The sequence below is a fragment of the Sinohyriopsis cumingii genome, chromosome 14 (genome assembly GCF_028554795.1).
Source record: "Sinohyriopsis cumingii isolate HCF-2022 chromosome 14, ASM2855479v2, whole genome shotgun sequence".
NCBI lineage: Eukaryota > Metazoa > Mollusca > Bivalvia > Unionida > Unionidae > Sinohyriopsis > Sinohyriopsis cumingii.
In genome coordinates, this window is record NC_142974.1 from 47,069,067 (window position 1) to 47,088,414 (window position 19,348).

At 38.4% G+C, this 19,348-nt stretch overlaps 1 protein-coding gene across 1 annotated transcript; it reads right to left on the bottom strand.

Moving 5' to 3' along the window:
* Window positions 1–441: 441 nt before the first annotated feature.
* Window positions 442–6,184, bottom strand: LOC149783709 (uncharacterized). Its single transcript, XM_089931950.1, has 2 exons — window positions 5,843–6,184; window positions 442–2,896 (listed from the first exon to the last, which is right to left on the bottom strand). Exons 1-2 carry the CDS (start codon window positions 5,975–5,977, stop codon window positions 2,366–2,368), a joined length of 666 nt encoding a protein of 221 aa, XP_089788076.1. The 5' UTR covers window positions 5,978–6,184; the 3' UTR covers window positions 442–2,365.
* Between the last annotated feature and the right edge of the window lie 13,164 nt (window positions 6,185–19,348).

Here is a 19,348-nt window from a genome sequence, read left to right on the forward strand (position 1 = left end):
TAGATGAATGCTAATTATTATGTTCTTTTTGGTGATCAAATTCTGCACTCAAGTACTGGTTCACATTGTGTAATGGAAATGACTATGCAAATTTATACAATTCTATATGACCTAGTATTATTGCAAATCTGAAACATTATAACATTTTACAAGTGTCTCTAGAAAACTTGGACCAGCAAAGAAACAAAGAGAATTCAAGTCTCGTTTATGTTATGTTCTCCTCATTTCACTACTGACAGTAATCCATTCATCTAGGGATACACTTTTTTTGGATGATCGTTTGTGAAATGTAACAGAATGAAAGTTATTGAAACATTGATATTTTTTTTGGCAAAGCTGAGGGTTCAAACAGTTCATTCTCTTTGAACACACGGAAATTTAAAATAATTAACTGAAAAGAGTAAAAGACAACAAGTAATTTATTTCCTTAGAATACTAATGTGTAAATGAGAAAAAAGAACTTACGGTATTGCGAATTAATTCCAAAATTAATCCAAGAATTACAGACGCAAATCCTAATAATTTAAAGTCCCGAATAAAAGTCAGAAATTCAAAAACTAAAGTCTATGACTTATCTGTTATGGATTATTGAGTGTTGATGTGTCAACTGATTTTTGTTGAATCACAGTAATTTAATTCCAGGCTTGAATTCAGAATAAATTCCAGCGAAGATCTATATCCAAGAATTGTATCAGATCAAATTTGTATTTCCAGAGAAAATAATCACTTGCGTTCAATAATTTGATGCAATTTAATTCAGCCCATCTGGAGTCACAACATAAAACAACTTGAAAGTGCTAGATGTTAAAGAACGAATGATCAAGTCCTCCAAATCACAAGATTATATAGTTCTCTACTTTACCTCAGATCACAATTGACATTTTCTATACAAAGAACATTCCCTCATGGAAAATAACCTTCTAGAATGTTCCTGATGTTTACAACACAATAACCCGGATTATGTATAATTCACTTAGGAAATTCCAAACGTTTGACCCAAATTAACAATTCTTACTTCTTCTATTAATAAAAATCGTGATAGCAAGCTCATACACAGAGAGAATACTTTTGCTCTGTATTAGTTGTTGACATACAATGAAATTGAATAAAAACTCAGCCAGGTCAAGCAGAAATGAACCCAATTTTGGACAAGGTCAAGTCCAGCATACCATCATAATGTGTTAAATTAAAATAAGCATTGCAATGAAATATAAATAATGTTTATATACAAAGAAACAATTAAATTAAATTAAATTAAATTAAATATACATAACACTAAACAAACTAATACAGATTGTCCTGATTCTATAAGCTTTAGTTTGCTCCAATTTCTATCAGGTATTCCTGTTTGAGCTCGCCATTGATTCTGTTCAATTTATATTTTTCTCTTCAGAATACTACAGATCCAGTATTTGCTCAGGATATCATAGTTTTCATCGCAGTCTGCTCTTTTTTCCTTCTGTCTTGTTTAGTCAGAGCTTTACACATTAGCTATAACCTTTCCAGTTTTAATGTAACAATCTGTATGCAGCTTTATCACCTTCTCTCAGTTCTGTGTAGTAAAAGTATTGTCTGCACAGTTTACAGTGGATAATTTTCTCGTTACAGTTTGCAGTGTATCCATGGTAAGGTTGCTTTGTAACAATCTATAGTTGCCGATAAGATGGTATCTGAGAGTATCGTAATATAATTTATTTTGCTCACGTTTTCAGAATCTCCAGACAGTTTTGTTCAGGCTGTTTGATGAATCTCGGATTGCTAAACCATCAGGAAAACTGTTCCGTCCAAGCTTGCATCTTTTCTTTTGTTCTGAAATATTTTTCTGATGATGTATAATCGGAAATTTTGTGTTATTGTCCTGGACTTCCTCGTGCACAGACGTAAATCTCTCTAGTGGCACTCTTTGGATATCGGACGGTTTGGAAAATGGGCTCTGCTGATGATGTGAATTTATCTGCATCAGATGTTTGCTTCTTATGTTTAAATCTTCGCATTTAGAGTTCGGGATTTGTACATTTTTACTCTGTTCTAGGATAATTGTAGGTTTCATCGGTTGCTCCTTTTTGACCTGAACTATTTTAGCTTGACTGTCTTTGATCTCAGAGCTCTGGTTTTGTAATGTTTCACTGAGTTCATTAATCTTTTCTCTACTGGCTTTGATCTCACAGTTCTGGTGTAGCAATTTTTCACTCAATTCATTAATTTTTTCTTGACTGGCTTGGATCTCAGAATACTGGTTTTGTAATTTTTCACTTAGTTCTTTGATTTTTCTAGCATTCCTCTGTAGCTTTGTTTGAAACCGAGCTTTTTCTTCCTGAATGGTTTGGATCATCGAGTTCAAGTTTTCTATTTGTTCATTCTGTTTTTAGATAAGCCAACCTTTCTGACGTAGATCTTTTCGAAGTCGAACTATTGTTTTATGACTTGACTCATTCTGATCTGCTAAATCCTGTACAATTACATTTAGAGACTTTGTTTTATCGCTGATATTTAGAGCTTTATAGCAGTCATCTAACTGCTTTTCCAAATTTTGATGTTTTTCAGACATGTGGGAAACCTTGCTTTCTATCATATCTAGTGACACATCAGTTGGTACACTGAAAGGGTCTGTGCTGTCATAATTTGTTTTCTCATCAGTTAGCATGGAGAATAATTTCCTTAGGATAATTTGCTCAGGATTTTCTGAATTACTGTCATCTACCACACATGTCAGATCACGATCACTAGATGGTGGCGCTTTGTTGTTCGTCTCTTCTTCATAGCTTTTGTGAAGTTTTTCTGATAGCCACGGATAATGGTCTTGAATGCAAATAAGAAATTTTTTAAATGCTTCTGGCCCTCGACGAGGTAATATAGATAACATCCTCTGAATCCTTCCTTTTTGTGTGTTTACAGCCTGCAAAAGGATGTTATACCAATTTTGTTCATATGAACAGCTCCAGTAACATGTTCAAATTAACTTTCCTGACAAACACTTTCGTTGTGTTTTATCTACAAGTAACACTTTTTATAATGCTGCTTAGATGAAGAGTTTTAAAAGAATTTTGATTTTCGTTTTCCTATCAATATGAGTCACTGTCAATATTATAAGATTTATTAGTTTATGTAAAAAATGTCCCAAATTTGTCTTAAGAGTTTGCTTTATCAATATATTTTTGTCTTTCGGTTTTATAACAACAAATTTTGCATCAGACTCAGAAAGCATAATATGGCATTTGAATTCAATGTTGGATTGTTTAAAAATAAACGTTTTAGTGAAATGAGATGAGTCTTCTTTGCTGAATTCATTGTATGTATGTATGTATGTATGTATGTATGTATGTAAACTGTTCATTATGCTTGTGTAATACACTTTCTCAATTTGATTTAATTGTAATATTTATCAGTGTGTAACTACTTTTTATTTACTGATCATATGGTTCAAGTCATACTGGTCATAAATGCGCGTTTACTCATGTAAAACTAAATATAAATTGTTGTTTCAAAATATATTACCAGATTTGTTTAACGAAAGTCCATTCTATCCTGATTATTGAATGCTCTGCACCTTAACTGTAATCAAGAAACTTCTAGGCGAAAATTAACGATCGCCATGGACGTTTTCAACGGTGGCCAAGTTTTAAATTGGGTCAAGAAATGAGCAGGTGGAATCTAACCTTCACAATAGAGTTGAGTAGAACGAATTTATTTATCAACATCGGTAACTTTCATTGTGTCATCGCAGCGCGCGACATTAAATCCTACCCTGAATGTACTGGATCACACCTTTAGGTTCAGAAAATAATCTCAGAATAAAATTAGACATTATGTATAGCAGCGATAGAATTTGGCGCAAACAACTAAACTTCTTGCTTCATTTGCGCTGCGCCATGGGACACTGTCAAAACGCAATCCTCTTGACAATGTTTGGCTGATCGTAACTAATCAAGTAAGCTGCACACACAAAGACAGCAGCGTCCCACCCTATCATCACGAGGTTATGTATTTACATAATTGCCTCCGCTTAAATCCCATCCTGAACCCAGAAATGTGTAATGTGTTTGCGTTTTAAGACGACACGCCTTCACCATCTTACCCACTTCGGATAGAAGGAGATGAGTATTAACTATGGAGGCCCCAGAATTGAGCTAAGTCTAAATAAACTATATTCAAGTTGATCTGAAAATCTACGAACTCGGACATGAGACAAATATTTCACAATTATTGGGATGCTCTACTGACCTGAACAATAACATAACGTGTACAATCATACATTAATGTATTGGTACAAACAGGAAGAAGTGTACTGAATTTCAGGACTAACAGGTAACTCTCATGCAGGACCAGTGTAGTTCCTTTCCATAAGACGTGGCAGGGTCGGCACCAGTCTGAATGATAATGTTATTAGATCTCTGGTAGATACAACTTGACAAATAAACACACAAATAAACCTAATGATTATTAGAGGACGGCCGAAACTAAATTTCTGGTTTCGGGGGAAAACGAAACCGGACCGAAAGTTATAAATTGACTTTCGGCCGAAACCGAAGCCGAAACCACAAGTTTGACTACACCTTCGGCCGAAACCGAAAGATAAACCGAAGTTGCCGAACACAAGATTTATTAAATAGGCCTGGGTCATGATGCAATGCTACACTTCAACAACTGAGTAGGGTAACATGTCGACAACGATCAAGTCCATGATGCACTTATCAATTCGCTGAACTGCAACGTGGTCATCAGGCCAGACCATTTTGCTCTCGACTATTGATGTCAAGGACGTCTGCACAAAATTCGGTAATGCATGTTTAGTCGCTTTCACTTCCATCATCATTTTTTCGAGGCATGCTCTGCTCCGTCGTTCATGGACCTCTTGAGATACGTACTATGGAGCTCCTTGTGGCAGCTGGCCAGATGATCTTTCAAGCCTGAAACTGTCTGAAGTCTTGGTTTATCGTTGCCAAGTGATAACAGTTTGTTCCATTCTTTGCACTGCGCCTTGCTTGCATCAGAATCGATTTTTGTGAAGTAATCCCACACTGCATTTTTCGACATTCTTTGCGGTGGTTAACTATTCCGTTTATTATTAACTTCAATTTTGTACTTCACACAGATTAATTCGCTACAGTTTAACTAACTGAAATTATCAATATTGTCAGACTTCGAAATCTCCGTATTCAACACGCGAGTAGACTGAAATGCAACAGTGCCTAGAATTACCTAGCGCCGACTGACCGGCCGACAAGCAGAGTAAGAGACGCAGCACTAGCGTTGCATTCTGAAAGTTAAGATAGATCTTCGGCTGATGACCGAAAGTCAATATCAGTTTCGGCCGAAACCGAAAGCAAACCGAAAGCTAGCTTTTTGGCTTTGGCCGAAACAGAAACTATGCCGAAAGAGGACATTTGCCAACTTTCGGCGCCGAAACCGAAACCGGAACCGAATTTCGGTCGGCCTCTGACGATTATGCATGTCATGCACTCACTTTATATGTAAAATTGTTCTGGTGGTTTATTGTTTGTCAGGAAGAAGAAATAATGGAGGGAAACATGCCCAGTCAATATAGGTGGTGTGGGTGCAAAATTAACCCTTAAAATTTACTTCACTTTCTTTACCGACATCTAGATAAGTTAATATGACATAGAAAATAGAGCTGACATTAATTATTGTACACATTATCTCAAATATAATCAAGCTTTACATTTTGAGCGCTAATAATTTCAAAAACTTTATTTAGGAATCATACATAGATTCAAGATTATTTCGAGGGTAATCAGAGATAAACGTTAAGTGTAAACAATTTAGGGTACAAGTTTTGTTTCAAGAATGAACAAAGTTCCCAATGAAATTGTAAAGAGATTACCTTGATATCTTCTAGTTGACTTCTAGTGAACAGTTTCTGCTCCTCAAGATTTATTTCTAACTCCACATCTAATTCCAAGTCTGCACAAATAGCCTTATAGTTCTTATGTAACGCCGCCTTTTGGTGATCATCCATAGTAGAGGAAGTTTGTTCAGGGGTGGGGTGTCTGATGTTACATAAGTTCCAATGATTGCGTGAGCAGACCTAGAACTTCAACAACTTTGACTAGGGTTTGTTTCATTTATAATTGTAAGTTGTAATATTTTTTATTAGTACACCCCACCATTTTCGCATATTATTTACATGCCTTGATCGAAATCATTCGTCTGCCCTGTTAGGGCGATAACTGCCACTTTGTCAGTAATGTACTATTGAAACAGAACAAGTACTATTGAACTGGCACTGTGACAAAATATACAATTCAATTTTAGAAAATGACTTAAGCCACTTTTTTTTACTAGCTTATATGAATATCAGATTACAAGGTGTCTTTTATATAGGTAATATATAATGGTTTGAGACATAATTATATATCACTGGTTCGAGATATTTTGTATGCTTATCTGACTATTAGTACTAGTCATTGGAGATAAGTCATATGTAACAGGAGGTAATTAAAAGGCAAAAGCGTAGATACTAGTAATCAATATCGAAATTCTTATTCACAAAAAGTAATTAATAAATTGATTTGAACTAAAAGTAAGATTGGTAACAGTTGACTTTAAAATAGTTGAACTGAATCATTACATTTGAATAGTATGATTATTTTCCAAAAGGTAAAAATTCATGATTTTTTTTCTGTCTATGCATGTTAATAAGTTATTTTCGACTCTGCAAAGTAAAGATAGATTCCTTTTAGGAAAAAAATAAATGTGGAAATATTAAATTGTAATTAATCAGTCACTGTCGAAATTTTCCCTTTGTTCCTGTCATTTTAGGCCCCCATTCATTGAATACAGGGTTGAAATTAATATTGGTTTCCCTTAAGGTGACCCTCAACACGCTAACTGACACGCTCACTAAATGTTAAAACAACAGTCTTCTATTCGAAGGATTACAGATGCGAGACTTTTCTGTCCAATTACTGTGAAGTGATGCAACGCGTATTTTAAAAAACAATATCACCCTACCATTTCTGGCGGTAACATTGGTAACTGATGGCGCGTAGTACTTTGAAGGACATATCATAGTCGTCTTTGTTTTGCAAAAAGTTACAGCTAAGCAGTTTTCCTTTGTTGCGCTGCGAGAAGGAAGCGCGAAGGCGATAACACCTAACTTGTCATTGGTTGGCACTCGGAAGATTGGGACAGTCCCATAGTTCCATACCGATTTGCTTTAAGGTTTTGTTCCGCCCTGCGTGAACTGTAATGTGATAATGCCGAGCTTTTGCATATATTCTAGCACCATTATTTTGTACTCCTTGTCGATGTCAAGCGCATGTCGTCCGATTTGGTTCAGTATATCTTCGTAAAGAGGACGAAAAACCCCATAAAACTGTTTGGATCAATCGACCCGACAACGGCTGTCAAGAAGAAAACCTCGGTGTTAGGCATATTTTGGTAGACATAATGATTGCCACATAAACCAAAAGCGTAGCATATAGGAATACTTCTTATCCCATCCCTCCCGACCATACCGTACCGTCAAGTCACAGCATCTACCATAACGTCTAGAACAGTGCTAGTAACAATGTTACTGGTTTTAGGAAGCAGTCTGGGCGACTAATGTGAATACTTTGACGAGAAAGGTTAACAAACTGACAATGAGTTGATTTGTCAAATATTTGGTCTTTGCAAAAATTGGACGTTGAGCTACTTTTCCCTATAAACAATTAAGCAAATATTTGAAAATAAAATCGCATTTCTTTGCTGTGTTCTCTGGAGTCCGACACCAAGAAGGATAGCCTGCAAAATCTCTTCACTGGATTCATCGTCATGTTGTTGTAGGCTTGTGCCATATTTGTACACATTTTACAGTTGGTATCCGCGATGGAGAGAATGAAAAAGATTCGACACTCATCCACGTGATTATACGTTTCAGCACACGCACGACATAAAGGAAATATCAGTTTTACATGGCAATGATGAGCTAAGACGGGATAGTACAAGTTCGTTTGTATTTGATCAAACCTTTCCTACTGAGAGATATTTTCCACATCGAGCTATCCTGTCAAATGACCAGTGGGAAGTAGAGAACATTCACACGTTCAAATATACAACGAATATATATCGTCGTATTTGGTTCGTTCTTAATTTTCGTCCAAGTCGTACAGCAAACGCGTAGTATTGGTCCTCATCAAAACAAACAGTAAAGTGAATACATTCGTTGGATGACCACCGTATGTCTAACTTCTATATAAGTTTTGAAACGCTGGTGGTAGTCGTGTTCACACATTTCTATTACCTGACATCTTGACATTAGAAACTCTGGCGTCGTTGGTATGCTTAGTGATACAACTCAACCATGGTAACGAAAGCGGACAAAATATATTTCAAGTCTCTTTGAGGATAACAAGCAGAGTATCTCTAATAAATATGTCGGAAATCCATATCTGATCCCTCAGCTTTCGAAATCCTAGTCATCCAAGGAATTAGATCTAATCTTCTTTTCTTTCGCCGTCCTTTATTGTATTGGATTCGCTTCTCGTGAATTTGGAAAAGTAATTTAGTCAGCGCAAAGCCATAGCTGAATATTGCGGACTGACTAATTTCTTCTCTTTAATGAACTTCTTTCGGTACACCAATCTACACGCTTTTTGTAATGGTAGAAGTTATGATCGAGGGATTAAATCTCCATAAATAACTATCATATTATTTTCCAGAGCAACATCATAAAATGTCCTCATCAAATCGACAACATATCAACATTTCTTTCTATAAAGTCAGAAGGATGTATAGAGTGAATTTGATAGCAGGCAAAAAATGCTTATCGTTGTTGTGTGAGCATACCGTCAGGGCCGTAATCATGAACTTCAGAAAAAATGTGGAGCACGACGTATTGATTGGATAAAGTTTTTGTTTAAACGTGTTAAGATAGCTTTTAGCCATTTCAGTCATTCTAAAAACGTTTTAGGTATTCAGGTCATAACGCCTGATGGAAATTCTCTAACTTGTTCGGAATAAATGTATATATATACACACACATTAAAAATAACATGGCCTTTGAAGTGTTGGTATAAAGCAACTTGATATACCATTTGTATTTGTATACCAAATTGTGATTTGCCCATGGCGTATGAATACGCATAAGGATCATGTCTTAATAACTATTACACACTCTAAACATGGATATGAATTACTTGGAATATTACATTTAAAAAGGAGAAAATAACAAGAAAATGATTTTCAAGTAAAATATTTTGTATATAAACTAACGTATTTATAATAATAATAATAATAATAATAATAATGAGGACTTTGTATAGCTCCTAAGCTTTAGAAGCTCTAAGCGCTTTACAATATTAGACAACACCTATAACATAAAAAAACATATATAATGATATTATTACAGAAACCAAGCACCATAAAATTAGAAAAAATAAAAACATGCTGTAAATATTTAAGGTAAGGAACATTAATAGGTCTTTAAGATTGTTCTTGCAGTCGAAATAAGTGAGTTTTAAGAGCACTCTTGAATGTGATCACTGTGTCTTTGTGTCTAAGTTCATTGGGCAATTCTGTATTCCAACTGTATGGTGACGACGAGTCAATTGAAATTGTGTTGTCAAGCTTATCTCTAGTGGTTTGTACTTTGTGACGGAGGAAATTTGGAAACAGGTCAGGAAGGTTGACTAGAGAGAAGGTAGTTGGAAGTTGTGTACATTTGTTTCTTGGCATTAGCTTGTTAATATTCTCAAAGAGCTCCTTGCAGCTTAAACGTTCCATGATCTTATTAGTGTAGTGGGCTGAATTTGCTGCATGGACTATGCTTGTGAGGTTCTTCTTAGCGGCTTCATAGATTTGTTGATGAATAGTGAGTCTGATGGAAAGCCAAAGCCTCTCATCTTTACGGAGGTCTCTTTTAGCAGTGCGAAGCCGGTCCCTAACACTGCAAAACCATGGAGAATTCTTTTTAATTGATACTCTGCACTTGGTGGCTGGGACATGTTTGTCGAGCAATGAATGCATGCAATTATCGAGGTGTTCTGCTGTAGGTGGTTGGCAAGTTGTTAGGTTTGCTTTAATGTTATGCATTAGTTTGGTTCTTTTTATCATACGGAAGTTTCTATATGTAGCAAATTAAGGTGTAGGCTTTGGGACTGATACGTCAAGATGGCATATAATGCAGAGGTGATCTGATGCAAGTTCTTGGGATACCAAGGAGGCACGTAGAATATTATCATCAGGTCTATGAATAATACAGTCTAAAATGTGACCATGTTTATTTGTGGGTTGGTTAACTGACTGTTTGAGGTTGAAAACATTAACGGAATCAAGGAATATTGATGTGTTTGGGTTTCCGGGACGGTCAAAGTGATAGTTGAAATCTACAAGAATAATCAGGCTGCCACCTATCGAATTTCCATACTTCAGGAGGTTCGGAAACTGCTCCAAAAAGAGAGATTCGTTCAGCTTGTTTTTTCTATTAGGAGGAGGGCGGTATAGGCAGAAAAAATGGACTGATCTTTGTTCCAGCGTAAGTGTGGTTTGGACTAAAAAAACAACCATACTCAGTCCATGAAATAAATATAATTGAGCTCCGCCCTGTGTCAAATGCTGATATTTCTGTCAACACTGCTGTTTCCAATCTCACCCTCTTGCGAAAATCGAACAAAGTGCAACTCTGTGGAGAAGAGAAAACCATGACACCAGATAAGGAGAAGACGAAGCAACATTTATTCTACTAAACTGTGAGTTAAATGGAGAATTTGATAAAGACATGGCTGCGACATTTGTAGATGTAAATGATCATTCTGTGTCCAAATGTGAGCTTGTTAGGGAAGACGTATTTGAACACCATGAACCTGACGATATACTGAAATTTATAGAAAGTAAGCATAATGCAAACACTTTTATAAAGACACTTTTTGATGTAAGGCTAGTCAGAGCATTCTTGCAGTCAAAAAATGAAATCAGAAGTTTACACGAAATATGTCCATCTAAATTGAATCAGCACATGGTTGGTTTATTTTCAGTGTTAGGAGAAAAGATGGATCTGAGTTTGAACAGAACAGCTTAAGAAGCATCATCAACTCCATTGATTGCCACCTTAAAATCAAGAACTTTGCAAGTTCAGTCATGAGAGGAAATTTTTTCATTAACAAGGGAAGCTCTTCGGGCTAATCAAAAATGTTTAAGATCTAACGGAAAAGGAAATAAAACCAATCGGAGTCAACCGATCACAGACGAAGAAATAAATGCCTTGTGTAGCAAAAAACTAATGTGGATGGAAACACTTGAAGACATTGTGCGTTTTGGTTTGAGGGGAGTGACTGAACATTACAATCTGAAATGGGGGCGGGGATGTTACACTAAATAAAGTCGTGAATGGCCTGGAGTATCTTGAACTCAATGAAAGGCAGACAAAAACAAAAACAGGAGACAATGTCAAGGGCATCATGGGTATTAATCCTAAGATGTATGAAAACAAAAACAACAAAGAGAGAGATCCACTTGCTATCTACAAACGGTAGGCAGAGCTAAGACTAGTAGACTTTTGTCAACCTGAAGATCCTTTCTTTATTGCACCAACACTATGCCAATCTCAGCGACAAACCCAAACATTTTTAGGAATCAAGTCGTTGGAATTAACGAATTTGGATGCATCATAACAAATGAAAGAAAAGGCACATATTACAGAAAGAAAGAAATTAACAAACACTAGTAGCCGAAAGTACATAATTCAGAAGTTAAGAGAAAAACATTCCCCAACTGATATCATGCAAATTTTAGGCCACAAAAATATAAGTCTATAAACAGCTACTCAAACATTAGTGACAATCAACAACAGACTTACTTCAGTTACCTAAGCGACCTTTCAAAGTAATAGTTTCAAAATGATTGTAATCTCCCCTACTTGGGACCTAACGCAAACAGTTCACAATTATATGACATCTCATATTCTCTGAGCAATATTTTGATTCGTACAGTTGGCAATGTAAATTTGAAGACAGTTCATAGTGACACGAATCTGCAGAACTACCATGCAAACCTTTGAGTAACAAGCAATAATTGCCAGGATTCCGCTAATCCCCGACTGAGTCATACCAAAGACTTATAAAAATAAGATTAACTGATGCCTCATAGGTTGCTCAGCATTAATTAAAAGGTTAGTCTTTGGACTGTCGGCCTGATGTCAGGATAATGTTACTGGGTGGGACATCATGCTACATGTCTGCGTCATGATGCCTCATTGCTAGACATCATTATAAACTGCCCCACTGCAGACATCACAGAAATAACTGAAATATTATTAAAGCTACTTTAAAATTCCACACACACACACACACACACACACACACACACTTCAGTTAGAAAAAATAGTGCAGCCATCACACCCTTGGTCAAGTGAGGTGAATTGGGGGCACTATTTGCACCAAGACAGTACTTTCCTTGCAAATAAATAAAGGAGGATTTTGAAGCATAATAAGGAATCATACATATATTTAAAATTACTTCAACGGAATCAAAGACAGATATTAAGTGCACTAAAATATGGTCAGATTAGTAGGTAACTTTGTTTCAATAAAATGAATATACTTTAGAGACCAAGAATCTGTGCAAAGTTTACCTTCATTCACGTATATTTTATGACAGGAGTCTTTACTATATAACATTGGTCTCCGCATTTAAGCCCAAATCACCTTATGCAAAGCTTTCTTCAGACCACTATTCATTGTACTATTCATTGTAAAGTTGTACAGGGGTTGCGGTGGGGTGGGGTTGGGGTCTGGTGTTTCAAACGTTCCACCTATGCATAGAGTTGATATGGGGACTGTAATAAAGTTTGTTTGAATTTAAAATATTAAAAAAATATAGTTCGTATCCTTTAATGGCTGTATGCCTACTATGTCCCAAATCATAACCCCTCTGCTCCTTTACACAGTATATTATATAACGACAGAAGATCTAACTGTCCTACTTATGTAGCAAAATCTGTATTGATTACTTATCTGGCTTGGCAAGGTGACAATATATATCATTCCTATTTTTAGGGACGAGGCAGCAACATTTCTGGAGCTAAAACGTTTTGTTGAGCTTGCATATATATGCATTTATAAGGTTTCATTTTTGTCTGGTTAATATTCTTTAACACAAAGCCAAGGTCTGTCAATTATACCTGAAGTAACTATTGCCATGAGTCACATTAAATATTGAACCTAACAACAATTGATACTAAAGCACACATTACGAGGTAATCGTTTGTTAGAATAAATATGATGTCATACTATGTAGCATTTGCAAGCTATTCACAAAATGCCACTACTGACCAGATTATTAACAATAACAAATTGTCTTATGTTTATAAGTTTACGTACCATTTTGAAAATAGTCATTCTTTAGGCCATGTTCTCAAAGAAATTATTTCATGTTTTGTAAATTGTCTTACCAGATTTGTATCATTCAGCAAAAATATTTGAAACATTTTCCTTGTAATATATTTTAATCAATGTTCAAAGTTGAATGCGATTTGTATGCTACGTTTTTCTTCTCAACCGAGCCAATAATTTCATCTGGCTGTTGTTATGCAAAGTTAGACCCTGTATTGTAACGCTTATAATAACCCTTGTATAACGCTCGCCTTACGGGTACAAATCCCGTATATAAACACATGCCAACGTAAGTAGTATATGGGGCCACCCTAGCGACAATGGGAATTAGCATTACAAAACCCCTTGGGCCACTCTAGCGACAAGGGAAATTTAACATGGAGAAAAACCCTGGGTCACTCTAGCAACAAGGGGAATTGAACATGGAAATTGAACATGGGAATGTCACCTGGGGATCAGTGGGAATTAAACATTGGTAACGTCATAGGTTTATAGGGTCAAAACCTTTTATAGGGTGAAATGTATTTGTAGGGACAAAGGGTTGATAGAGACAAACATAGACATACAGAAACAAACAAATACACATTGAAACACACAGAAAAGAGGACAGAAATATTCTAAAGAAAGACTCACAGATAGAATAGAGACTCGATAAAGAAAAGTCTGTTGTATGGATTCAAAACATTTATTCAAGTACATATATACATGGGCTCTCTGGCCTGTGCTTTGGTCTAAGCACTATCCATTAAATACATAAACATTTGAACATAAAAGAAACATATTTACGAGTTGTTTAGTTATTGACTCTAGTAAACTAATGTTTAAAATTAACGTTCACTCCTTTCTAAAATCACTTCATATGCAACGAATTTACATTAAATGTTCGTTTATAAGAACAAGTTAAAACAAAACAAGTAACAAACAATCAAATAAGAGAAAGTTCGTGTTTGTCTCTCTATCCGTTACACACGTTGTTTAAAATCTGGTCAGCTACCACTTGTGTCCCAGCATAGATGTTTCCGATCTCGTATTCCCTGTCAGACGTAAATCTGCTGTTACGTCCATCGTGCTAGGTACACTTATCGGTAAGCAGATCAAGAGCAGTGATCGTCTTCTTCCCATGGAGGTACAACATATGCCATATGAATAGTCACTTTTCCATCGGTGATGTCAAATTTTTCTCTCACCGACCGCACGTCTTCAAAGCCCTCAAAAGTTTGGAAGAAGTTATTTCTGCAGGTGTGCCAAATCCGAGACATACAGGCGAGTTCAAACTGTCGTGATACATAGATAGGCTCAAACGACCTTCATCTTTGACTTGGCAATGACATTTGAGTTCCTCTAACAGTGAGTCAAGTAGATCCGTAATGAAACCTGATACTTCCTCGGCTGGAACGTCAGACGCGAAGTCTTTAAATTTCACCGTGTAGGTGTAAGTTGTCGTTCTAAATTTTCTCGAGGTCGCTGTCTGGGTCATTTGGATGCTAAAATACTCCTTTAGGTCTATTGAATCCTTTCCCTTCTTGAACGCACTTTGCTGTGACGGTATGGTGGTGAAAGAGGTCAATGATGTTTGTTCCTTCTCTTTTTTTCTTCTGCGTAGTGTTATTCATCTTTCTCGTCGCTTGTCCTCGCAATGAAGTGTTGTTCTTGGAAGTCGTCCCTTTTTATACTGGGTGATATGAGCATGTCCATAAGGTAAAGTTTTGTGGTCTGGAAGTTTCACTGGTTGCAGGTAGTTTGTCATGGCATTAGTACATAACAACTAAGATGTGGTATTGCATTGGTGATGTGATCGTGAGGCATAGAATCACACTCGAGTTTCTCGTTGGACTTGAGTCTTACGCTCTATACTTGCTGTTTGAAAGGATTCATTTTTGTCGATTGGTCTTGGTAGTGACAATGAACTATTGGTCTTGGACGTTGTCCCTTTTTATATGCTGACCAATTTCGATGTGACCGTACGGCAACGTAAAGTGATTGGGAAGTCTCACTCGCTTCTGGTACACGATTTGATAGATTTTTTCCAGGGGTCGACTGACGATGTGGTGAGTGGGTAAACGTACAATCTTGTTCGGTTGGTGAGTGGTCACTTTAAAGTTTCCATCCTCTCCCGATTGCAAGGCTTCTTTCAATACCCCAAAGTTGACCACTCGACTGGTACGATAATTCAGAGTCAGTCCTTTCACTTTGCACTCCGTGTGCACTTCTCCTTGTTTGTCCCGGTATTGGTAGCCGTAATTTTTAGGACCGCCACTCGCGAAACTTAGAATCTTGTCGTCGGGGTGTTCGTCTGTCCAGGCTCCTAAACGGTTTTCTTCGATGTTAGGGTGTTGCTGACCCGGTCGATCGATGTAGATGCAACTGTCCGTGTCAAAGTACAGGACGCGTTCCCCTAACAGTTCTAAAGCTTCGTACAATTTTAAGCGAGCATGAGCTGTCACGTAAGCCGCAATGATGACATTTCCAAAAGGGTCGTCTTGTACAAAGTCCAGATCTTCTTCGTAATTGACCAAGATCAAATTCTCTCGAACGACGTCCACGTGTTTCATGTATTTGGTTTTGTCGTGAATCATCTGGAAGTAGCGGGAAGGTTCTGTCAAATATTCCGTCTTGGGTAAACACGGTCGTTGTGCCATTTTACCCCACAAGCAATTTAACATCACTTTGGCAAACGATCGCCTGCCTTCGTTTTTCTCGATGTGGTCTAAAGAGATGCCTTCTTGTTCATAGTATTTCTCTTTGAATTGTATTTGGTCTTCGGGAGTGTGACACCAGGAAGGATAGCCGCTGGCTTCTTGTTTCAGTTTCAAAAAGGCATCCACGTAGTCAGCGAAAATGCCTTTCTGACTGGGAGCACCCTTGTGGTATTGTTGTGTCTTGGGAAAGTGGCAAATTTCGTACACTTCCAACAGTTGGTATCCCATGTCCAGAGCTTTGAACAATTCTACGCTGACCCAGGTTCCCGTCAAGGCACGTTCTTCCTGGGTGTGCTGACAAGGTTGGTCTTGGTTGCACGTTTCGACACAAGTACGGCACAATGGAAACATCAGTTTGCCTTGACAATGGTGAGGTAAGACGGGATGGTATAGGTTCGTGGGAGGCAAAACTTTACACTTGATCAAGCCTTCGTATTGTCGAATGTTTTTCAGGTCGATGTGTTCCGTGAACAATTGCGGGTGCCCTACAGGAAAGCGACAATATTTGCACACGTAGGGATACAGCGAACACACGTCCAAGTATTTGATTTCTTCTCCTTTCTCTTCGTCGGCTTGGTACAGCAAACAGGTGGCATTGGTCCTTCCTCCGTACAAACTATCCCTCGGGTTCAGCGGGTCCATGAACTGGTAACTTTCCACGAGGCGTTTAAACTCGGGATCGGTTTTCATACGGTGATCGTACTCGTGTTCCCACATTTCCACCACTTGGTATCCTTCCTGTTCCAACTTTAGGCGCCGCTGACAAGTGTCCTGGTACAAGTCTTCCATGGTTCGTTGTAAAAACTGATTTTTAGTGCTACGATCAGGGTAACAGACGGGACATCCGTGAAATAAGCAACCGTTAAACTCGTACACGATCTTGGGGTTTTCTAAGTCCCAGCCATCTACCGAATACGTTCCGATGGTCTTTTCACCCCCTCCGTTGCGGGCATGCTGAATCCATTTGTTTTCCTTGTCGCACAAGTAATGTAACCAACGTAGGGCTTTGACCGAGTATTGACGTTTGACATAGTGGGTCGTTTGAGGGCTGATGACAGCCACGGTGTTTTCAGGCATGAATCGTTGTCGATACACTAAGGAACACGCTTTGGCAATGGTGCAAGCTTCTTTCAAAGGATCGACCCCTCCGTGTTCCATGAACAGTTCTCGAAATTTTCCACAGCAACGCCGTAAAATGTCCACGTCGGAACGACAATACTTTAGCATTTCTTCCTGAAAGTCGAAAGGGTCCGAGGCGTGAGCCTGGTACCAAGCGTAGAAAGCTTCTCGTTGTTCGGTACGCATGTTGTCGGGGTCGTAATAGTGAGCCTCAGATAAATGGGGTAGAACGGCGTGTTGATTGGCTTCCGTATTGAAAAAGTGTGGAAAGTACCCTTTAGCCATTTCTGTCATTCCAAACGTTTTAGGCATTCGACTCAAAGGCATGGCCAAATAGCTCATCGAATCTTTAAACTGTACTTGTCCCACTTGCATGAAAATGATTTTGGCTCCGTTCAAAGTCACTTTAGGACGTTCGGTGCCATGTTCCGTATAGTATCTGAGAAGAAACTGTCCATCGTATCCGGAGAAATTGTGAGCCATCACCGTGGCATGACGATGACAATCTCCGTAACGTTCGATGTCCTCTTGGCTCCACGTCTTGTCGATGGGGTCTAAGACCCATCGAGCGAAATCGGCTAGCGTATTCGGTCCCCGAAAGATTTTTTCACGTCCTCCAGGAATCTTGCTGCAGTGAGGGCAATGACTGAAGATAGGTTCTTGAATGCACTTCTCGCACGCTCGATGAGCCACGCAGAAATTAGGAATGTGAATGCCAGTCTCTTGCATGCATTCGAAATCGAAAAAGATGAAATTGCTTTTCTTCTTGTGACCATCCTCTTTCTCTGGTTGGGGTTGGTATTTTTGCACGTAGTATTGGTGTTTCAAGTCCACGATGTGATGACAAATGTGACATTTTTTTTTCCTGAACATACGTGTGCCTTGGTACTATTGGTACGTATGCCTTGTCCACACGTAGGGCACAATCTCAGGAGTTGACAAGCACATTTCTGCTGTGAACCTTGCGTCTTCAGATGTTGTTGGTAACAGGCAGGGCTGACAAACGTGCGCAGACAAGCAGGACAATGCAATGGTTTTTGCCCTTCGCTCAGACAGGGTGGAGAGGCCAAACATCCTGGGCATTTCGATCCACAATGTTTGTGTTGCTCTCGATTATTATAACCACGGTCACATTTCTCACAGTAATATCTGTATCCCAGGAATCCGGGGATGGCGGTAATGGTATCGAAATGTTCATCGTGATAATAGACATGAATGTATTTTCCGTCCTTAAAGTCTTGGCCTCGAAACAACAGAGGTCCGCGCACTTCTTGAGGGTGCACTTTCAAGGTGTATCGTGGAGTTAGGGCATCTTGCAATTTTTGCATCTCAGGAATGCCACAGGGTGTGTCTTTGGACAGTCCGGCTTGTTGTAACAGGAGTTCTGCTTCATTTCGTTGTTTGGCTCGATCGGATCGTTGAATAGTTTTCCAGGTTCTTTTCCATTCTACCGTGTCGTTCTTGTTGGCATAGGTTCGTCCCACCACGATGGCACGGGCTAAACACATCTGGTCTTGAGGGTTGTTAATTCGGACGAGACTTGTTTTGGTGTTGCGAAGGTCGTCCACCAATAAGACCTTTTTGCGTCCAGTCCCTTGAGGAGGAGAGACGTGGGCCATTTTCAGTGTGGCTTTACCATCGGTGATGTCAAACTGATCATTAGATTGTTGTACGTGTTGAATCTTGTCCATGACTTTGGAAAGGGTTAGTTCTGCGGGCCTGCTAAACTCGATCCAAACAAGGGATTTCAAGCTGTCGTGATCTATGGATAGTGTCAAGAAATCGTCTTGTTTGGGTTGACATTGTCGCTTTAGTGTGGTGAGCAAAGAATCCCACATCTCGGTGATAAACCCTTCTGCTGTCTCCAATGGTACGTCGGACTTGAAATCTTTAAACTTCACCGTGTAGGTGTAAGTCGTGGTTCTAAATTTTCTAGAGGGTCGCTTTTCCGTCTCTCGAATGTGATAGTACTTTTCAGGGTTAACTGGTGGACTTTGGTTTGGAGTGGGCTCTCTATGTCTGGTCGCAGACGTGGAAGGTGTTGGTTCAGGTTTGCTCATGTCTTCGTTTTGAGCGAACACTTCTTTTCGTGTGTGAGGCGATACGTCACTTCGCTGCCTCTTACGTTCTTCTTCTCTCTCACTGAAATCGTGCGATCGTTTCATCTCGATTGCTGATTCAGAAATGATTTAACCAAGT

Coding starts and splice junctions, on each gene's coding strand:
- LOC149783709 (XM_089931950.1), bottom strand. CDS start 5,977: ATGGATGATCACCAAAAGGCGGCGTTACATAAGAACTATAAGGCTATT. Junction 2,897..5,842: donor GTCAACTAGAAGATATCAAG/GTAATCTCTTTA, acceptor ATCCTTTTGCAG/GCTGTAAACACACAAAAAGG.